The 22,193-nt window shown below is 43.7% G+C and overlaps 1 protein-coding gene across 1 annotated transcript in view; it reads left to right on the forward strand.

Annotated features, from left to right (window-relative positions):
* The window catches only part of HDAC9 (histone deacetylase 9), a 606,615-nt gene that overhangs the window by 356,259 nt on the left and 228,163 nt on the right, over positions 1 to 22,193 (forward strand). The window contains exon 17 of the mRNA XM_036759616.1: positions 19,421 to 19,528. Coding sequence (XP_036615511.1) covers positions 19,421 to 19,528 — 108 coding nt within the window. The remainder of the gene's footprint in view (positions 1 to 19,420; positions 19,529 to 22,193) is intronic.

The raw sequence follows: 22,193 nt of genomic DNA on the forward strand, positions 1-22,193 counted from the left end.
ATGGAACTCACATCTCTTCAGTTCTACCAGTATCCTGACTCACAGCAGGAATGACAATAATGAACCTATGGACCATCTAAAGTGCTTGTCCCTGTGACAGTCCTCAGCCTGCCTAAAGACAGCTATCATGCCTCCTATCTCAACTCTTTTCTCCAGGCTAAATAATTCTGATATGGGAGGCAGGAATGATTAAGCTTCAATCCCACCTCACAAACTCATAAACTTAAAGTGCTGTGCAAATTATTTGGGACAAGCAATAATTTTGATGTTGGCTTTATTTATGATAATAATAGTCAGCTGTGTGCTCCTGTTGATACTGCATTGGCTCAGAAAGTCTCACCCTAGCCAGATGAGCTCAGTTTTCACACCTCTCATTAATTCTCTGTCAGTTGGCTGCGGTATTTTGCACCATACAGAGGTGTTTCATTGTGTTTTTAAAGAAATATATTACTCCTGGGAAATGTATGAAGCTTATGGCTCTTCGAGAATACCCTTCAGTGACTGTTGGAGATATTGAAATGTTCGTTGCTGTGGATGAATACAACATTTCAAGACTCATCTAAGTCCAAAGTGAAATATAATCACCAAAGGACCAAATAACAAAAAAAACAAAGTCAAGAACTGACATACTATTGCTGAAAGATAGTTTTCTCAATTCTCAGAAAACAAACTAAGACCTTCAGGGGACCTGATAATTGGACAGGATTATTATTGATTCTTCTAGCACATGGTGTAAGCTTTTAAAGATGGAAGAGTAGCTACAAGACCAGTGGCAGTGCGGGGGAAGGCTGATGTTTCTATTAAAAAAAGACACTTATGAACAACACAATACAAACATTAGAAAATTGAAGATTGGGTAAAGGTAATTTTTAGTTAGAGTATATTCTCTGGAACTGTTCTCCCATGTTTCACTCAAACTGGCAGGTTCTGTCCTCAGTAGGTGGCTACTCTATCTTCTCTCACAGTCCTGAGGAATCCTGACAGATTGGGACAGTTTCTTTCTAAGGTGATAGCTCATGAGCCCCCACCAGTGTGTTTCCTCTCATGATTATTAGTTTATATCAAATAGCCAGATTTAATTGAATTTTATAAACACATTCATATTATATAGTATACTTATATAATTTAGCTTGTATTACATTATGACAGTCAGTACAGATAAAATATCCTCCCCAAAAGTTCAGTGACAAAATCTCCCATTAGTAAAGAGTTCAGGAAGAAATTGGCTCAAGCTTAGAGATCATATGTGGCAAAGGAATGATAACTCCCTGATCTTGGTTTCTGAAAGTAATCCCTCCTGTATGTGGAAGTAGTCATAAAATTCCATTTAGATATGGCATAATACATTTTGATTCCTTGTGGAATCTCGAAGCTGCCTCTTTTTGGTGTGTCTGATTTGGAATCAACCATTAACTCATACACCAAATCAGTTGTTCTGGAGATAATGCTAGGACTAGGATACCAATGTGAAGTCCCAAATGCCTCAATGTTCTGAAGTTCACAGGGTCTTCCTCTGGTCAAGGGGAAGTGATTAGACTTAGGCTGAGGCTCTTCTAGCCACACATGCCCCAACAATTTCTTCTCAGGCATCCGGCTGAATGTTTCTCCACAGTTAAGCTGCAGGGTGGCCACATTCATGACTTCCAACTGGCTTTCTGGTTTTATATAAGCCCCACAGGGAATGGGCTAGTCTCTTGACCCATCCACACAGATGTAGTTGAAATGCCCTTAATAGATTGATCGATTCAACCTAGTCCAAGATGTCACACGTAGTGTGTCACACATAGTTTACACCTAAGATTGATTGATCAGATAGAGATATAATCTTATCTAACAAAGCTATCAGGCCTCAATGGGGCCTGGTGATTGATTGATTGACTAAATCAGCCTTCGCTATTGCACACCCATGAAACTCGCTGGTTTATTCAAGCCTGTGACAAACTTGTCAGAAGAAATCCAGATGAGCCTCTACTATCCAGGGATCTTTATTAGACAATACAACCTGCAAGGGAAATGGGGGGAAGGGGATTTTTTTTCTTCCAGGGATCCTTGTAGTTTTCTCCCCACTGAGGGAAAATGCAATTTGGATAAATACGTTGGTATACCAAGGGGCAGAATTGTTCTGGAATTACAGGAACTCTTAAATAGAGATGGAATAGTGCAGTACCACTGAGTACCGTGCTGTGTGCCATGCAATGTTAAGGATTTCCTCCAAGAGATGGAGTCATCAATTCGGTGGCCTGGGATCTGGCCTGATTTAAACCTTATTGAAAAACTATAGGTTAGTCTTGGACATACAGTCTGTTCATCAAATGGATGCAGATGTCCAGTACGAGGTGTGGATAAATTTAAAAATTTGATGCTCAACATTAGAAACAAGTAATTTCAGGAAAAGGAAGATATTTTATATGTTAAAAGTTTTTTAAAGGTGAAGAAATTATAAGGGTTGGTGTATGTGTCAATAAATTTAATTATTTTACTTTGTACGGTCTATTCTAATAGCTGTGGGAACACTTCCAAATCACAACCTCTTTGTATTTCAATTTCCTAATCATTAATTTAGAGACAATACCAACTACTATGCTTATCTTGGCAGCTAGATGGTGAAGTGGATAGACTGCTGGGCCAGGAGTCAGGAAGACGTGAGTGCAAATCTGGCCCCAGACACTTAACTAGCTGTATGACCCTGGGCAAGTCACTTCACCCTGTTTGCCTCAGTTTCCTCATCTGAAAAATGAGCTGGAGAAGGACATGGCAAACCAGTCCAGTGTCTTTGATAAGGAAATGCCCAGTGGGGTCCCAAGGAGTCAGACATGACTGAAAGGACTGAACAATGACAACAGCGTCAACCACAACCACGTGCTGGTCTCCCGTGGCTGTGTGAGTGGTGAGTGAGACAATACGTGTAAAGCAGTATGTCAATGCTGGTGGTTGTCTTCAGCTTTGTCATTTTCTTCTTCACCTTCATCTTCTTCATCTTTGTCTCTCCTCCTTCCTCCTCCTCTTCCTCCTCCTGACTGAGGGTACATCGAACGACAACCATCTGAAACAGGTCCTAGTGCTCCTTTCTCTACTCGCACATCAGGTTGCCTTGTTGAGGCCCTTAGAGCCTTTTGTGCAGACCTGGGTTTGAGCCTCCTCAGCTTTCTCTCTTTTAGACAGTCTGTCCTCCATGTGTCTTCGAAGGTCAAGTCCTGAACATTTCATTCCACTGTTCCCAAATCTTGAGTAGCTCCCTGTAGCTTTTAGGATAATTAAAAAAGAAACTGCATTTGAAAGCCTTCCTCAATCTGACGCCAACCTGCCTCTCCAGGCTTGGTTCACGTTACTCACTTTTATGAACTTGAGTTTCCAGTCAGCCTGCACCACTAGCTTTTCCCTGAAAATTAAAATCTAGCTCCCTTTTCCTACATCTTCTGGCAGGCTGTCCTCCATGCATGGAATGCATTTGCCCCCTCACATCCAGCTGGCAGCACCTTTAACATAGACTAAATCTGTGAGCTGAAAGGGACCTTGGAGATCAGCTTCCTGAGCTCTCTCCTTTGACAGATGAGCAGGCTTTGCAATATTAGGGGACTTGCCCACGGTCATACAGACAGTAAGTAGCAGAGGCAAAATTCAAATGAGATCCTTTTTCCAAATCCGGTGTTCTTTCCCCTGAACCACACTGCCACCCTATTATTGCATTGCATGCTATTTTTTGTCACCTCGTGGAGGGCAGGGAAGATTTCATTTTGTTTGTAATCACAGCACTTAGATGGCAGTGCCTGGTATCTAGTAGCTATTTCCTACATGTCTACTGGACAATCCCATTGAAATGGAATTGGGGGACAGGGTAAAGACCCAAGCCCAGCTCCTCTTGGCTACAAATTCAGGCTACTGTCTCCCCAATTTGATCCACTTCTAAAATTAAAGTTAATTTCCAACCTTGGGATTGACATAAGGCATTGATTCTTCTCTATGCCCTTCTTCCTTTTGTTTTATCATACGTAGTGCGGGGCAGATTTGGCCCAAATTAAATTCCACTCGTGTGGCAGGCTTCAGTGGAGGCTTTTCATGTTCACTTCAAAATGGGCACTTGTAATCATTGCTGTTTCCTCGAGCACTATCCGGAGTTGTATCTACAATTCTCTAGAATCCTGCCAGAATCTGTCCCGATTTACAATAGTCTCTGCCTCCACCACCTGATTGTAGTCAACTTTTCTTAGCTTTCAAGGCTTGGTTCAAGGGATGCCGCCAAGATCAGCATGTGGAAGATGGAGATGAAGTGTGCTGTCTGTCTGTGGCCAGTAACAGAATCACTGCAGGGTGTTCTTTCATGTGGCCAATTCCACAGGAATATCAAATTGCCCTCAACTTGGAGAAGATGGTAGAAACTAATATGATGGAAGGCAGGGAATTCCTTCTGAGTCAGAAGGGAAATTTTCGGTAACTCCGAGATTCTCCTCCATTGAGGAGGACAGAATGCTTCCTGTGTGGAGAAAGAGAGGTCCATTGTCTCATGCCTCGGAGCTGGGGTGGAGTTCTGTGGGACCACTGGGATCCTAGCACAGGAGGCAGAAAAGAAGGCCATGGAAATGGCCAAGTGAAACAAGCTTCTTCCCGTACCTGGCTGCACATCCACATCGCTGGGACAGATAAGCTTTCTAGGGATACTTTGGCATCACTAGAATTGGATACAGTAGGATGTGTTGGGAATGGATGTCATGGATGCATGGTTCAGAAAACCACGTAGGTAAAAAAGCTTTTCATTTTGTCCTGGTTTAAAAATGAGACAACTTCCATGTGCTCTCTAAACAAGTTTCACAGTGGATGTGCGTACATCTGCATCTATGCCTATATAGCTCTATCTATATTGATCTATATTTTGTTGCTGTCATCGTGCAATTGTTTTTAGTTGTGTCAACTCTCTGGTACCCCATTTGGGGTTTTATTGGCAGAGATACTGGAATCGTTTGCCATTTTCTTCTCCGGCTCATTTCACAGGTAAGGAAACTGAGGCTAGCAATGTTAAGTGACTTGCCCAGGGTCACAAAGCTAGTAAGTGTCCGGGGCCAGATTTGAACTTAGGAAGATGAGTCTTCTTGACTCCAGACCTGGCACTCTAACCACGGCAACACTAGTTCATACACACACACATAATACATATATACATACGTACACACATATTCATACTATTGATAGCACCCAAGGAAGTGAACCATTGATTCCAAGCACATTTTGGAGTGAAAACAAACACACATATGTATATGTATGCATGTATATGTGTCTATACAGACAAATACACATATCTGCTCATATGATATGAACATGTTACATATACATGAATGTCAAACACTTTACAGACCTATCAATGCAGTGATTTACTCAGACATCTCAGCAAACCTATGAACTCCATGATCTAGATATTCTCTCCAGTGATGCAGATAGCCGCCTGTCTGTGCCTGCCATCCTGGACAGTGCTGGTATCATCATTTTGATAGTTTTGCTGTATTCCTGACCTCAAGCAGGTCACTTCATGTGTCTTTTCCTCTGCAGGCCTTAGTTTCCCCTTTAGTAACATGTGAGGGTGAGATGAGCTGCCCTCAAGTCCTTTCCAGACTTTAGTCTATGATCCCAGTAGAATGCGAGGCCTTTGAGGACAAATATCATCTCCTTAATTTTTCTTTGCATCCCAAGAACCCACACATGTATCACAAGTATAGTCACATATTAGGGACTTTTAATTGGGGACTTTGCTAAAAATTAATAATGCAGTCAAATCCATTCTGGAAACATCTATTAAAAGTTTTCTTTGTGCTGGCTTTGGTGCTAGGGGCTGAGGCTCCAAAGAGACAATCAGGTTTTCTACTTTCAACAGCCTTGGGTTCTATCCATTTCTCTGAATTAAGTCCAGTCCTCTGCTAGAACCCCAGGAAATCATGGCTCAGTCATGTTGTGGAAGACCTGAAAAGCCAGGAAGAAGAATGCCCATTTCCTGCAGGAGCTCATCATGAACCACTGAAGATATCGAAGGAGAGCAAAGCTCACCAAGGTGTATGTGGGAGTTCAATGATTCTGCCAGGAGTATGAAGCCTTTTTCCTTGTTATGTTCATGTGAAGGAGAGAGAGGGGAGCAAACAGAGGTGGAATAATCTGTATTAGGAAAGTCTTGGACTATCTAGGAGGTGGGAAGTGAGGGATGGCCTGTACTGGGTGATGGACAGTCGAACTTCTTAGTTTCTGCAAAGTTATTGGATGTGAGAGAGGAGGAAGAGGGAAGAGTCAGATTGTGAATGGGAGAGATTGCATGAATGGGAGATTGACAAGGGTTCTGACTTCCCAGAGCTCCAGATCCAGTTGGAACCCTGGTGTGTTGGGCAGCAGGCATCCTTCTGGCGTTTCCTCCAGGTGTTCTAGAATTCCCAGATGGAAGGAGCAATGGTTTCTCTAGGCTTCCAGGCTTAGGGTCAGGGAAGGAGGAAAGACTACTGAAGGCACAGGGCTCCAGCCTCCAGGATTGAGACTGTTCAAAGCCAGGATCTGTACTTGTTGGTACTTAAGCTCAAAGCAATGGGCCCCGTTGTACTTTAAGGTCATGCTTCTTCACAAGAAAAGTGCAGGCGAGGGGGATTGTCCTTCCTTCAGTGAAATACAACATTCATTTTGGGGACAGGGAAATGGGGCAAACATTTGGCTCCTCTGCATAGGCATCTGTCCCCCTCTATCCCAAAGTTAATAATCATTGTAGAGAAAAACCAGTAGCAGGGTATTTCAAGGTATTCAATAGAGTCCTACTGAAGGTCGTTCCATCTCCCAACCCTCAATGACAGAAGCAGGTCTTCACTCTTTGCACCATGCCCACTGCCCCTTTCTACCATAAATGAAGATCCTGCCTGGAGCAGGGGACCCTCTCATGAGGAGGACCATGTGCTCCTTCTTTGAACATATTTTTCTTTTCTCTTTAAAGGCCCTACGGCCTGTTCCCTTTGAACTACAGCCAGGAGGGATTTATGGTGACAAAAGATGGGCCAGCAGACACGCTTTCTCTTGGTTCAGATGTGGAAGGAAGCTGTAGTTGACGGCCCATTTGTTAGAGATGCCTCCAAGTTCTGGATGGCCATACCTTAGCTTCTTTAGTCATGGCCAGATGAAAAAGAAAAGGCACCTCTAAAAAGGGCACCCGGAGGGTGTGGGTCTGAGTGGGGCTATGCTGGACAGTCAGTGACTGGGATTCCATATGGAGAGAGGCAGGCTTGGCTCCCTCTACAGCTGCTGAGGCTGTGGGCCAGGCCTTGGGCAGCAGCCCCCCTGCCACTGGGGTCTACCCTTTGCTGGCAGCTGCAGCAAAATGCCACGCGCCACCCCTAGTCAATAGTCTTCAGAAAATGTGCTGTCACTGTTTGCTCGCCAGTTATGAGAATGAGCCAGAGAAATGTGTTTGTTCTGGCGACACAGCTGAAGCTGGAGACGCGGAAAAGCTGTCTTGGAGAGACCGATGGACTCGCATGGATTTGCCAAGTAATCTATATGCATTTCTGTGTAGTCTGTAGTCAGTCAAAGAATCTGAGAGTCCCCTTTGTTACGCTTCCCACTTTCACTGACTTACTGGTCAGTCCTACTGAGCTGGAAGTAGAGCCTGAGCCAAGTGGTCCCGTTGGAATATTTTCCATCTGCTTCTACACTGAGATTGACGACTGTAGAGTGTGCTGGGTGCTTTGTCTTTACACCCCAGGCCAGCTCTCTTAGAGCTGCGTGCTTAGACCAATGGTCCTACCAAGGACTCCTGGATCCATACATAGTGCATAGTGAGTGGATTAGATGCCATGATTTCTAGCTCACCTTGTATAGATTTGGTCCAGAAATCTACCACCAGACAGAATAATGGGAGGAGCCCTGGCTCTGCCCTCACAAGGCCCGGGTTTGAATAGCCCCTCGGCCACTTAGTAGCTCCGTGACATTGGAAAAGTCATCTAACCTTCTCAAGCCATAGTTTCTTTATCTGTAAAGTGAAGAGGTTAGACTCAAGTTTCCATATAGGGTGGATGGGTATAATCTAAAGAGGGAAAGCATTAGCTGCTGAGTAGAGGACAGGGGAGGATCAGGAAAGGCCTCCAGCAGAAGATGGGGTTTTAGACAGTCAATACTTTAAGCATTTATTAAGCACTTACTATTTCTTCTGAGCATGAGTAAAAAGGCTGTGATGTGAGCATCAACTTAGGCTTGATGTTGGGAGTAGGCCACTGGGGGACACAGTGGTTAGAGTGCCAGGTCTAGAGTCAGGAAGACCTGAGTTCAAATCTGGCCTCAGATACTCACTAGCTGTGTGACCCTGGGCAAGTCACTTCACCCCATTTGCCTCAGTTTCCTCATCTGTAAAATGAGCTGGAGAAGGAAATGGCAAAATGCTCCAGTATCTTGGCTAAGAAAACCCCAAATGGGGTCATGAAGAGTCAGATACAACTGAAAACAACTGAACACCAAGAGATGGGAGTAGGCATACCCACTTGTTTTTTTTTTTTTTTTGGAGAGGGGGAAAGCAGGGCAATTGGGGTTAAGTGATTTGCCCAAGGTCACACAGCTAGTAAATGTGTCAAGTGTCTGAGGCCAGATTTGAACTCAGGTCCTCCTGACTCCAGGGGCAGTGCTCTAATTGCTGCCCCACATACATGGTTGTTTAACCAAAATTATGACTGACCAAGTGTCTGATTTCACTAGTTCCTGTAGAAGTCACAGAGAAAAAGAGAGGAAACTTCTCTGGTTCAGTCAATCAGAATGTGTTTCTTAAGTCCTTACTATGCACCAGACTGAGTGCTGGGAGCTGGAGAACACAGAGGTAAAATTGAAATACCCCTGCCTTCCAGAAGCTTCCATCCTCTTCTGAGAGAAACAACTTATATATAAAGATAAAATTATTCAAAGTAATTTCAGAGCAAGGGCACTCACAAGACCTCATATGACTTTAAGCTGAACTTTTGAGGAAGCTAGGATTCTAAGGAGCAGAAGAGAGGGGACACTGTATTCTCAGCCTAGGCAACAGCCTTCGCAAAGGTGAGGAGGTGGGAGATGAAGTGTCAGTAGTGAAGAACAGGCAGAAAACTAATTTAGCCAGGCCAGAGAGTGTGTGGAGGAGGGTAACTTGTGATTAGTCTGGAAAGGTAGTCTGAGTAGAAGTTGGGAAGTATCTTAAAGACAAAACAAGGGCGTTTATGCAATGGACTAATTATGTTATCTTCCTGCCCTGACTAGTTTTTGAATAGGGGTTCCGCAGGTCGTGAAAATAAACACTGCCATCTGGCCTGACTATGCCTTGGTCTGATTTCCAGTGGGCAGAGGGAAGGAGGCAGCTGAGAGCCGCCGTGTCAGAAACATATTATACTGTCCTATTTGTCTTCCTCCTCCTCTTACCTTTGTAGGCACAGTGCATAATAAGTGCTTGTCACATAGTAGGTACTTAAAAGTGCTTGGAGAAGGAAATGGCCAACACCCCAGTATCTGTACCAAGAAGACCCCAAATAGGGTCACAGAGAGTCAGACATGACCGAAAATGAACAGCAAAGAGACAAATACGCATTGATTGGTTAATTGGTCTAAGATATGTTTAGGTTACACAGTTGGATCACATCTCTACTCTGCTTTGTGACTTCTGTTCCTTAATACCAAATCAAACAGTAAAATAGTTTCTTCTCTGCCTCCTTGCAGACAGCTGAGGAAATGTTTTAACAATCCAGCTAGCAGCTTCTGTGGGGTCATAAGATCCACCCACAGCCAGCACCCAGGAGGCTGCTGGCATGCCGGGAATGCACAGGTTCTTTTGATCTGTTTAACCAAGGAAAGCAAGGTGAAGGGGCTGACAAGCTTACTTTAATCCAGCATACAGACAGCACTCAGTTAGTTCAGGGAAAAAATCCAGCATCCTGAACTTTGGAACAAAATACAAATAAATTACAAATATCAACAGACAGACCCAGTACAATTCAGAGTTACCAACATCTAGGTTCAGCCCGGAACAAGGGCTGGCCCAGAGTCACGTGCCACCACTGCTGCCACCACTGCTGCTGCAAAGAGCTCCAACCGAAAAAAGGGAAAAAAAGGGCTCTTCAAGCTGTCTTCTCTCCTCTTATAGGGTTTTTGACATCATCAAGGATCGTCTGAATGACTAGAGCCAATTGGTTCTTGAGTTGGCCCTTCCCTGCTAGGATCCTGGGAGGTTCACATCCATGAAGACCAGGTCAACACCCAACAGGGCATGGCTCTGGAGTCAACACCTCCCCCCCCACCCCAGCCACCCCATGAATCGCCACAAAGAGGTGGATCCAAACCCATGTGGTCCAAAACCCTCTGCTGTCCCAGACATGCAAACCAGGCCCTCCCTGGGCCCCCAGGGGCCCAGCACCTAGTAAAGCTCAATGAAATAAACTGAGTTACTCAAAGAAAACAAAGGCCATTTTGCTTGCCGACACAGGAAACCACTTTCTCTTGAAGTTATGAGACTTGAGTCGCTGTCTCTGACTCTGTGAGACCTTGGCCAAGTCAATTAACTTTTTGGATCTTCCTTTTCCCATCTGTAAAATGAAAGGGTTTGTTTCTAGAATGTTTCTAGGCATCCTTTTCCTCTTGGCATAATGAGTCTCTGATCTGGTTGGATTCCATGTGAACAAGACATCAGAATAGTGCTCTCCTTTCTTGATGTTATAGAGGAAAGAAATTATTGTAGTTTGCATAGCTGGCTAGGGAGATGTTTGGCCAGAAACAAGATTTTTTTTATATAATACTTGGAAGCCTGCTTGATAAGGGAGAAGACTGGAAAGACCCGAAGCAGAAGGATCCAGATTTTCTTAATATTAAAACTCAAAAAGTTTCTGTGATATTTTAGTGGGTTTTTTTCAGGGGAAAAAATGCCTGAGATATTTTCCAGGCTAGCAAATAAAGTGATATATGGAGATGTTCTGCACTTTATACCAAGATCCTGGTGTGTAAAATAGGCTCATATTTTATTTTACAAAATCCTAGATTCAGAAAAAAATTAATCTAATCTGAGACAGTCTCTGAGGCAGCAGGGTGTGGTCCACAAAATAGTGGACTTGGCATCAGGAGTGACCTGGCTTCAAATCCTGCCTCTGACACTCACTGGCTGCCTGAGTCACTGCACCTCTTGGAGCCTTTTTTTTTCTCATCTGTGAAATGGCCATTATGCCTGTTTAGCATTCATAAGCAGAGGGATCCTTAAGGTAGTCGGTCAATGACCGTATCTCACTTAAAGTAAGTCATGAGATGCTATGCCCTGCTCCATTTCTCATGTGAGAACATGTCTGGGTGGTTCATTAGGTGTGACCCCTTCCCTGTATGTAACTTGCATGTGCAGAATTATCTGAGCTCCTAGGAAGCAAGGACCGTGCTTTTGATCTTTCTTTATATTGTTAGTACTTAGCACAGTGCATGGCACACCATGTTTGTTAACCTGACATGATAAAATCTGTGCTTGGGGTAACATCGCGTGTAGAACCTTGCATGTTTTAGTGGTCCAGACTTGTGATTTCCTGGTGTAGGTACTTCTGATATGGAGATTTCCTCCAACCAAGCAGATCAGCATCTCTTCTGAAACTTATAGTCTTAGAAAGTTTTCTGGGGGTAGAGTTAAGACTTTTCAGGACAACACACTTAGTACATGCTCAAGGCAGGATTTTTAATCTATTTCTTCCTGACACCAAGAATTGAGTTCTAACCATTATACCATACTCTCTCGTATTTGCACATAGTAAGTATTTAGTAAAGCATATTGGGTCATTGAATCATTGTATTAACTGTAAATCCTGAATAATTTTCTGTGGGTTGTAAATTCACTACATTTAAGCTCCAGAATTTGAAGACTAGGCCTAAGCTCTTTTCCTTCAAAGTCACTCTCTTTGCTTTAAAATATCTTCACATCCAATTTGGAGACAGGTAACTTAATTCGTAGCATCTGCAGCCTTGGCTTATTTATCCCTCTCAGGGTCTGAGTGGCTTTAGCTGTGTGAGGAGCCTGCTAAAGTCCAAGGTTCATTCAGGAAACTGATGGAACTCAATCCATATGTGTCTGACCCTGGGAGCTCTCTGATTGGCCTTGTTCTCGGGCTCCTGCCATTATCACGGAGGACTCTGAGTCTTTGATGAGCCGCAGAAAAGAGAGCAGGCGGTGGGAAGCTTGCCAAGACTTTGGAAACCTCTCTGCTTTCCCTCCTGGCCCAATGTCCTTCTGAGAAGGAACTCTAGCTCACGAGTGTGTGACGTGGATGGATGTATGTCAGCACATCCCAGGCAATGTCTTCATATTTGTTACCTTAAGATGTTGAGTTTCCAAGCACCCAAAGGGGGTTAGAATATACTCACTCCAAGGCAGTTTGAATTGGAAGGGGTCAGTTTGGGCCACAGAGATCCAGAAGGCCTGGACCCTGTTGTTTACACATGCAGTTGCTACTCACATTTAAGTGAACAATGCTGGCCCCAAAAGTTAGATGCAGCTGGGTCCAGGCAGCTGACTTGGGAATTCCTGGATTTGAAATTTAGGGGCATAAAATCACCCTTGAAAGTCAACAGACGTGTATGAAGCACATCTTGTGTATGAGACTCTGTGCCCAGTGCTGGAAGATGCACGTCTTCATATCGATTTAATTCTACTCGTTTCAATTTGCCCAGCACTTAAGCACCGACATGCCAGATCCTGTGCTGGGTACAGGGTACAGAGATGAAAATGGAACAGACAAAAGGCTCCAACCTCACAGAAGCTGCCGCTTCAGAGCTTTTTAAGCTTTTCTATCTGTTATCAAACTACCTTGTATTTACTAAAAAAATCCACATCTTTTCTCCTTCAGTAGAATTTAAGGTTCCTGAGGATAATGACAATGTCATTTTTTATTATTGTACCTATGAGAGAGCTTGGTGGGTCAGTGAATAGAGCACTGGGCCTGGAGTCAGGAAGACCTGAGTTCAACTCCAGCCTCAGATAATTCCTAGCTGTGTGACCCTGGGCAAGTCACTTTACTCCTTTTGCATCAGTTTCATCATTTGTAAAATGAGCTGGAGAAGGAATTGGCCAACCAGTCCAGTATCTCTGCCAAGAAAACCCTATGGACAGTATGGTCCACAGGGTCATGAAGGGTCAGACCTGACTAAACAACTGAACAGCAGCCATCATCTTTAAGGCAGAGTGGTATAGTGGAGAGAATGCTGGGCTGAGTCAGAGGAAATGGTGAAGATTCCAGATATTCCATTTATTAGCTGAGTGACTGTGGGCAAGTCACAGTCTCTGGGTTCTCCATTTGCTCATTTGGAAAAGGAGAGAGTAGAATGAAATGGCCTGGATGACCTCTTCAGGCTCTGTCTCTAGGAGTCTATGCTGCCTAAGACAATGCTCTTTGTTATGTCCGCCTAATCAATATTTATTGAGTGGAAGGCTTGGTCCCTTCCTTCTAGGAGATTGCAGACTCATAGAGGGGTTTCATAGACACAGATACAGATACATGAAATCAATGTAAGTGATCATAGGATTCGTGTGGAGAGGAAGTACAAATTCTAGTTTGAAATTGATGCTCCCCAAATCTGAAAGGGAGCAATTATGATCCATGGGCAGGGAGCAGAGTGAGGGGGAGGATGGGGCGGAGAGTAAGGGAAATATAAAAGGAGCTGGACGCTTAGCTGACTCTTGAAGAGAGGGTGTATTTCAACAGGTGGCCGTGGTAGGGGTAGGGATATTGCAGCCGTAGGGTATTGTTTACACAAAAACTTGGAGCTGAGAAAGGGAAGAATTTATATCTGTCCAATGAAAAAAAATCAATTATTCGCGTATTCATTTTTCTATAATATTAATTTCAAACATGTCCCTCCCATTCTCCTGATCTAGAAGACCTTCCATGCTAAGAAAGAGGAGGACAACATGGTTCAATAAAATTACCAATATATCAACCAAGTCTGACTAGAAATGGGATTTTCTGCACCCATAGGCCTTCTCTTTTATTTTATTTTATTTTATTTTTAATTTACAAAAGGAAACAAGCATTTCATAACATAGTAGAATCATAAAAAGATGATGGCACACAAAACTACAAATCTATTATGTACAACTAGCTATTCCTATTAAAACGCGTAATAAATTTGTCATGTAAATATTGTTTTCTTCCCCCCACTTCCTGCCTTTGACATGGCTACCATTAGACACAAGGAGGTAAATTTTTTCATATCTTCTCTGGAGCCAAGTTTTGTTGTGGTTTGGTCATATCTGACTCTTCATGACCCCATGGACCATACTGTCCATGGGGTTTCCTTGGCAGAGATATGGGAGTGGTTTGCCATTTTCTTCTCCTGTGACAAACAGAGGTTAAGTGACTTGTCTAGGGTCACGTAGTTTGTAAGTACCTAAGGCCAGATTGGAACTCAGCTCTTCCTGACTCCAGGCCCAGCACTCCATCCACTGAATCTAGGTGGCTGCTTCAAGTTTAGTTTTCATAATTACACAACATCTCAGTTTTTCCCCCTTCTCTTTTCTGTCTGTGCACTTATGTGTGCTTCTCTGTGTCTGATCAATCAAGCAACTGACCGATCAATACTGTTATCAAACTCACGCCCCATTCCAGGTACTGTGCTGGGGATGGGGGATACAGAGACCAAACTGACATCATCCTCGCTGGCAAGGGGCTCCTAGAAAGCATGTGCGCGGGCACACACACACACATACACACATGTATGTGATATGAGGAAAATCTGGGGAAGAGGAAGACAACATTGGCAGCTGAAGAGGAAACAGAGGGCCTTCTTGAGGAGGGCAGCCCTTCAGCAGGGCCTTGAAGGAAATAAGAGCTTACAAGACATTGAAATGAGGAGGGAGACAATGGCAGAAATGAGGGGTGATGGGAGATGGAGTCTGGTTTGTAAGGAATGCCCTTGTTGCCAGCTGGGAAAGGGTAACTTGAGAGAACCAAGGTGCTGTTCCTCAGAGGCTTCAGAGTATATTTCCTGATGACACCACCCACGGTGCAAAGTGATAGGGGAGGAGAGATTTGGACATGGAGGCAAGATCAAGGAGAGACAAGAGATTCTCTACTCCAGGCTTCTTTGTCATCATCCTTTCCTCCTGTCTTGGTTCCATGTTGCTCCAGAGTGGTTTGTTCAGCACAGCATGTGCTTCCTCAGAGAGATAACGTGAAAAAATTATCCACCGCAGTATATAGAACCTACACTGGGTGACGAGCCATATCTGGAATTGTAGGGTAATGGCCAAGCATGGTGTCCAGCACTAGTCATGGTGGATAGCAGAAGAAATCAAGCAGCTGGCTTGGGTTGTACCAGGGATGTTTAAGAAGGAGAAAGGTGGTGGTTGTTGTAGCTGTAGTTCTTACCAGGATTGATGGATTTGTTAGGGTGGTCCAGTTTTGTGTTTTCTGATGGTCTGGATCATACATAAAGGGAGAAGACCCAAGTGTACAGCAGAGGCTTGGAAACATCCCAAGTTTGGGAAGACCCTTCCCTGACACGAACAGCATGCCTAGGTCTCTTTCTTATTGTGCCTCCCTTTCCGACGTTGGTGGGGGTGGGGAAGAGGGGCAATGAGTGGAGTGTGTGTGTGTGTGTGTGTGTGTGTGTAAGATCGATATCTTGTGCCCATTTCCAAGTTATCTAGTTTCTTCTGGTCAGTGCTTGGTACTGTCCCTGCCACCACCTGTATTCAGTATTTCAGCAAGGACTGAGTTTATGATCAAAAGGTCTTTCCAAGAGAGTTTTGATTTTGTTTTCTATACAGCATAAGACTGATCCCAGAGATTGCAAGCCCCATAATGGCAGGGATTCTCCCCTAGAATTGAGCTCAATGCTTTGTGTATGAGGCATTTAATAAATGCGATATTGAATTAGTAGTCCTACAATATTGCTGAATGATTCAGCTTGACTTGGCTAATTCACTGAACAGACCCTCAATATTGCTAATTTCATTTCATAATTCCCCCTTTTTTTCTCTTCTTCTTCACCAGCCCAAATAGCATCCCTTCTCTTGGCTTTTCTAGTTACTAAGGAAGCAAGGTTTTTAGGGCAACATTCTTCAGAAGCTCTCCAATTAGGGCTGACAGCACTCTATACCGTTCCCCAGCAGCCATATTAGTCATACTCTCCCTCATCTTCCACTCACAGACTAGTCCTTGAATTAGCCTCTGACTTTGCTGAGGTACTAAGGCACTATTATTATCCAATTTCTAAACTTTCTCAGAAATTTGATACTGGCAGTGCCACCCATCAGTTGGTTCTTAGACTTTCTCTTAAGTTTTGGTCCCTTCCCTCAGGCTCTCTCTGTAACCCAAGGATACCTAGCCCAGTATTCTTTCTCTCCTGTTGGCCATCTTAGTCTTCTAACAACCCTCATTTACATATCAATCTTAGTTGTCCAACCTCACGCAAAAGTACTCTCAATTACCATTATTCTGAGGAGGCTTTGTTTAGTTGTTTCTGTTTTGTTTGAGGCCATATAGGTTCCTTTGGATTTTAGAGATCTCTGCATTCCAAAGCACTGAAATTTTTGGAGACCGGACTCTTCCTCATTTTCCTGACCACTATCATAGGATCATAGACGGGAATGGGAAGAGACCTAGAGGTCTTCAAATCAAGTCACCTCATTTTACAGATGAGTTGATCACATGACTTGTCCAGTGACACATAGCTAGTAAGTGTCCAATGCAGGTTTAGAGTCAAGGTCTCCCCTATCCCAAGTCCAGTGCCCTATCCACTTTCCAATACTGCCTCATTTGGTTAAACGTTATTGACATATGGTTGAAGAGAGGCGATTCATTGGGGTTGTAATCATAATGACACACATTTCAATTTGAGACAGCCCATTTGAATACTAGGTTTTCTTGCTATGAGTCTGCAGGGAAAGGAGGAGAGAGACCAAAAGGAAAAAAAAAAGCTTTAAAGAAATATGGCTTGAGGTCTTGGACCCATGTCTAAAGGAACATTAGGTTCATGAAGGACAGGAAGGCCTCCCACCATGGGTGTTCACACAGGAAATACTTTCTTACTCCCTCAATCAGCCCAGCCCTGGTGATACCTTGTGATAGCATTGTTATAATTCTGTTCTTAACTCACAGCAGAAAAAGAAACTGTGAAAGCAATGGTTTTGGCAAACAGAAATATCCTGTACTCAACTGCTAGGAATCCCATTCTCCTGTTTCAAAAGAAGCGACCATTTTGTAGGGTGGGTACACTCCTAAACTGTGGTCACATTTTTTTATTCAGCCAACAGTCCTGACAATGAATCACAGCTCCTTCAAGCCAGGCAGCTCTTTACATGCCTGACATGTAGCCAAGCTCCATTTTGCTCGCTCTCATCAGCCTCTGAGCCACATTTTATGTTTAATTGCTGACTGTTAATTGGTAGAAACTGCCTGCGAATTTTTGTTTGTAATATTTAATGATATAGTAGCTGTATTAATGCCTAATAATAAATATACTGTAGTTCATTTTAAAAACAAAATTAATAACCTTAGTCTGCATCTCCTTGTTTCAATTCATTGGTACTGACAAGAAAAAAAGGTCTCCTAACTTTTGACCATTTAAAAATTTACATTTAATTATATTAGCAATCGTTCAACAAGTAGGGGACAGAAAAACTAGAAGAATGAATAGAAGCTCCTTGAGGACACAGACTGTGATTCTGTCTTCTGCTATTGTCCGCTTGGAGGGCCAGGGTTTGTGCTATACAGTCTAGAAAGCAGATGGATAAGGCCAGTGAAAGGTCACCAAGATCACCGTGTGCAAAAATATTCTTTCAGGGATGTCTTGACAATAGAATTAGAAACATCTGGTGTGGACTTGGCCATACCTCCTGAGGACTCACCAAATGCACAAAATTAAGAAGGAATAATCTTTCTCTGACCAATGAGATAGCTAAATATCTGTCAACTTTTATTCCTACACACATTAGCACAGTCTAACACAGTAAGGACCTGACAGAAGAATGCCTTCTGCTGGTTGAAAGGTGATTGTGTGTGTGTGTGTGTGTGTATGTGTGTGTGTGTATGTGTGTGTGTGTATGTGTGTGTGTGTGTGTGTGTATGTGTGTGTGTGTGTGTGTAAGGCTTAGAGACACTTTATTACAATGCAGTGATTTCAGTCATTTGAGTGCCTTAGTAGTTGAGTTCATTTATTTTTTGTACTGTTGAGTCCCTATATATTACAGTGATTTCTAGAGTATGATAAACCTAGAGTAGTTTTCTTAGTTGTAAGGCACTTTCATTCTCATAAAGACTTTGTGAATTTGAGAAATTGTAATAATGAAGGCTTGCTTCTCCCTTCACTGTTATAGATACCAATAAACTTTCCACATTTGTATTTTATGCACATTTCCTCCATGGCCTGTTTAAATGCCTTCTTTTTGTAGCTTCACAAATCCTACCGTATCCAGTCTCACTGGTCCTTCACCTCTCCTCAGTGCCCGAAGGCTTTCAGAGTTCGAGGCTTTTCTCTTTTCTATTCCTAGATTTAGGCAGGTGTTTCTCTTTGATGGCTAAAAAAATGAGGTAAATTGAACAACACTTTTGCAAAACTTAATTTGGAAGAAATATTAGTACATGCTTTGTTTGGATAATATCCTCAGGCATAATAACGAGGATGAATTTTAAGAGGTAACTGACTGTATTTGCAGTTTCCTGTGAGCCCTGGCACCCCACCTACCAGCCCACATCCCGCCAACCTCCACTTTGAGAATGCAATTGGTTTGTCTGTCCACTCTACGGCTCTGTAGTCCTGACCTTTGAAGTGGGCTCACTCTGGGTTCTCAGGGCAGCACATTCTTTTCGTTTGGCTAGGGTACATGTAACAAAATGGCCATTTCCTCCTGACTGCTAGCTACTGGGGAACCTTCCTAATAATTATCTTTGGCTTCCCATAAACCTCCAGCCAGAGACATATTTGGATTTTTCCCCCTGCCACTCGCAAATCCTATTTTTATGTATAGCTAAGGGCCCTTAACTTTCAGCCTGTCTTCTACTGGGGGACTGGTGTCTAAGGTCTTGTAACGAGGCCAGATTTGGCCTCTGTAATGCTATTTGTAATGAGAAATCTAAACAGGGAATAGCAGTGAGGCATGACTGGAATGTGTTTCCATTGGAGAAGCCAGTGTAGAGAAAAAGTCTAAGCAAAGCCATGTCCAGAAGGCCCTTTCAGCTGGCCAAGACGGAAGACTAATGTTATTGTGTGTTGGCTGTCAAGCTGCCAGCCCTCCCTCACCGATTTGTTTTCTCTTATGCTCTCTCTCCCTTTCCCCTGCCCACCTCCTCTGTCTTTTTTTTCTCTCTCCCTCCCTCCTTCTCTCTCTCCCTCCCTCCTCCTTCTCTCTATTTCTCTACCTCTTTCCTTCTCTCTCTCTCTCTCTCTCTCTCTCTCTCTCTCTCTCTCTCTCTCTGTCTCCTGACTGTTTGCTCAGGTGGACAGTGACACCATTTGGAACGAACTGCACTCGGCTGCTGCTGCACGCATGGCTGTTGGCTGTGTCATCGAGCTGGCTTCCAAAGTGGTCTCAGGAGAGCTGAAGGTGAGGTCTGGGTTACATTATGTGTGGGAAATCCAGAGGAGAAGCTGAAAGGGAGATGTTTGGATTTGGGGCTTGTGGAGAGTGTGGTGCAGTCAGCGAGGGCTTGGGGAGCTGTGGCCAATGGTAGGGACACCAAGGTGTGGCCACTTCAGGGGTAGGCTGATGGCTCCGCTCAAAGCCTGAAACTTGTTGGGGAATGCTGCACCCTCCGAATGCCCACTTTTCTTTTTATTCTTTTTGAACACAGAGATGATTAGAAAGTGATGGTCCAGGTTAAAATTACCCAGGGTGTATACATATCTGGCAGGCAATTCTGGAATCCACTTTTGAAAGCATTTTAAAAAATCTGATTTTTGAGTTGTATATATAACCACAGAATGCCACCCAGAGAGAGCAAAGGTAAATAGCAGGCGGGCTGGCCATCCAGGGGCGGGGGACTGTTGATGAGGAGGGTAATGGTCCAGAGGATGTTTTTCCATGAAACGACTTCAAACAGGCACTGAGCTTTATTGTTCTTTGCTTTTATGGTCACTTCTTTTCTCCATCATCTGAAAAGAACAATGCACAAGCCCCCACAGTTTCTCCAGTCTAAACAGTTTATAAAAACGACAGACCTGACAGAGCCTGAGGTTTGATTTGGTATTTTAGCTGAGTCCTTTCAAGGTGAGCCATGTGCATGCAGGGGGAGGGCTCTGGGACCTGGATCAACCATGTTGTTGTGGGCGTGGCTTTGGAGGTACCCTGAGACTGGACTTCATAAGCCAAGATGTAACAACTGACTGAGCTTGTTACTAATTGTGTGTGGGAGGTGTGTGTATGTGTAGGATGACATATTTTAGGACCCACATGCACTCATCTTTTTTTTAATTACCAATAGAATCAAATGAAAATTGTTTTTTTTTTTCAAGTGTTATGAACGGATAGGGCACTGGACTTGGAGAGGACCAGGGTTCAAATCTTACCTCAGTCACTAACTACTCTTGGGCAAATCACTTCATATTCTTTGGCTTCAGTTTCTTCCCAAGTAAAATGTTGATGATAACAGCACCTTATACTCCCAGGATCATTGGGAGGGTGGGAATAAGCTAAGTTCTGTTAAGCACTTTGCCAGCCTTAAAGCACTATGGAAATCTGAATTCTTATAATGGTGGTTGGCCACATCGTTTGTGATAAATGAGAGGCAATTACACCGTCCATCGCAGGGGGCCTTGATGTCCCTCTCCGAGGACATGGAGAAATTGACTGCCTTGTTTAAGTGTGGCCAGATACGGAAGCTCTCATGTGCTTTACGTGTAGATGATGGCACCCAGTTTCCCCTCGTGCCCTGAATTGCTCATCTCAGGATATTGATGGGATCCTTCGTGGGGGGATTACCAGTCATCGTTTATCGTCGCTAAGCAACAATTTTCATCCTTCTATTCAGGGAATAGCATGGACACAGAAAAGCAAATGAAAACACACATACACACACATACACCGTAAGTTCATGGGGCTCAAGGAGTTCCAAGCCAGATGCTGGGGTGGGGCAGGGCAAAGGTGACTTAGAAAAAGTCTTATCTAGGAAGACGACCTGAAATAGACCTAGGGATTCAAAGAGTCAGAGGTGAGGAGGGATGGCAAACCAGGTATAGAAAACAGCCTCTTCAAAGGAGTAGAAGTGGGAGATGGAACGTCATGAGCAGGGAATGGCAAGAAGGCCGGTTTGAATGGAATATAGAGGGAAAATGGGAAATTAGTCTGGAAAGAGAGCTTAAATGTGAAACAGGGGTTTGAATCTTATCCTGGAAGCAGTAGGCAGCCACAGAAGGTTTCTGAGCCTGGGAACTAGCAGGAGGTTAATCATTAAATCAGAGACGTTCAAGAAGAGAATGCCTGAGGTGTCATGGAAAGAACCCTGAGTTAGGGCTCAGCAGGCTTCTGTTCAATTCTGCCTCTAACACTTACTAACCGTGTGGCCCTAGATCCACGTCTTATCATTCTTCCTTTCTTTATTGGCAATTCCCAGTAAGGGTTTTAACCTCCCCAGAGAACAAGGACTTTCCCAGAGTGGGTGCTTCATTAGTCTTGATTGAATTGAATTAGCACAGGAAAAAGAGCTTTCCCAGATGAGTGTCTCCTTCTGGACTTTGCATCCAAGGAGTGTGGAACAGACATGATCACAGCCTTCCAGGAGCGAACCACCTAGAATGGCCAGTGTCAAGAAGGGCAGCCTTGGAGAGGACACACTGACAGACAGACAGCTGTGCAAACATTCACAGGTTATTGACTTGAAGCATAGCTGGGAAGGCAAAACCACCCTCCATTACCCACACCGGAGGATCCTAAGAAGGGAAGAAAGACACAATAATCTATGCTGAGCTTGAAAATCTGTTGCAACCATGATGATGATTTTTTTGCGATTTTTTTAACTCCTTAGTGATTCATTACCAATTCTAATGTTAAAGCAGCGAATATTCCTTGAGCTCATGCTCAGGTATGGAAGATAAGAAATGGGGATTTGGAGGGGGGCAAAAGGACACAATATTGTGTACAGTCACAGGATTATGGAATTTCAAAGCTGGAAGAAGTAATTTTGTCCCGTCCAGATAGACCTGAACAAGAATCCTTCCACTAGATGTAGGTAGTTAATCAATCAGTCAACATTTGAAGGGTCTGAAGTATTCCA

The sequence above is a fragment of the Trichosurus vulpecula genome, chromosome 5, assembly GCF_011100635.1.
Source record: "Trichosurus vulpecula isolate mTriVul1 chromosome 5, mTriVul1.pri, whole genome shotgun sequence".
In the NCBI taxonomy this organism is placed as follows: domain Eukaryota; kingdom Metazoa; phylum Chordata; class Mammalia; order Diprotodontia; family Phalangeridae; genus Trichosurus; species Trichosurus vulpecula.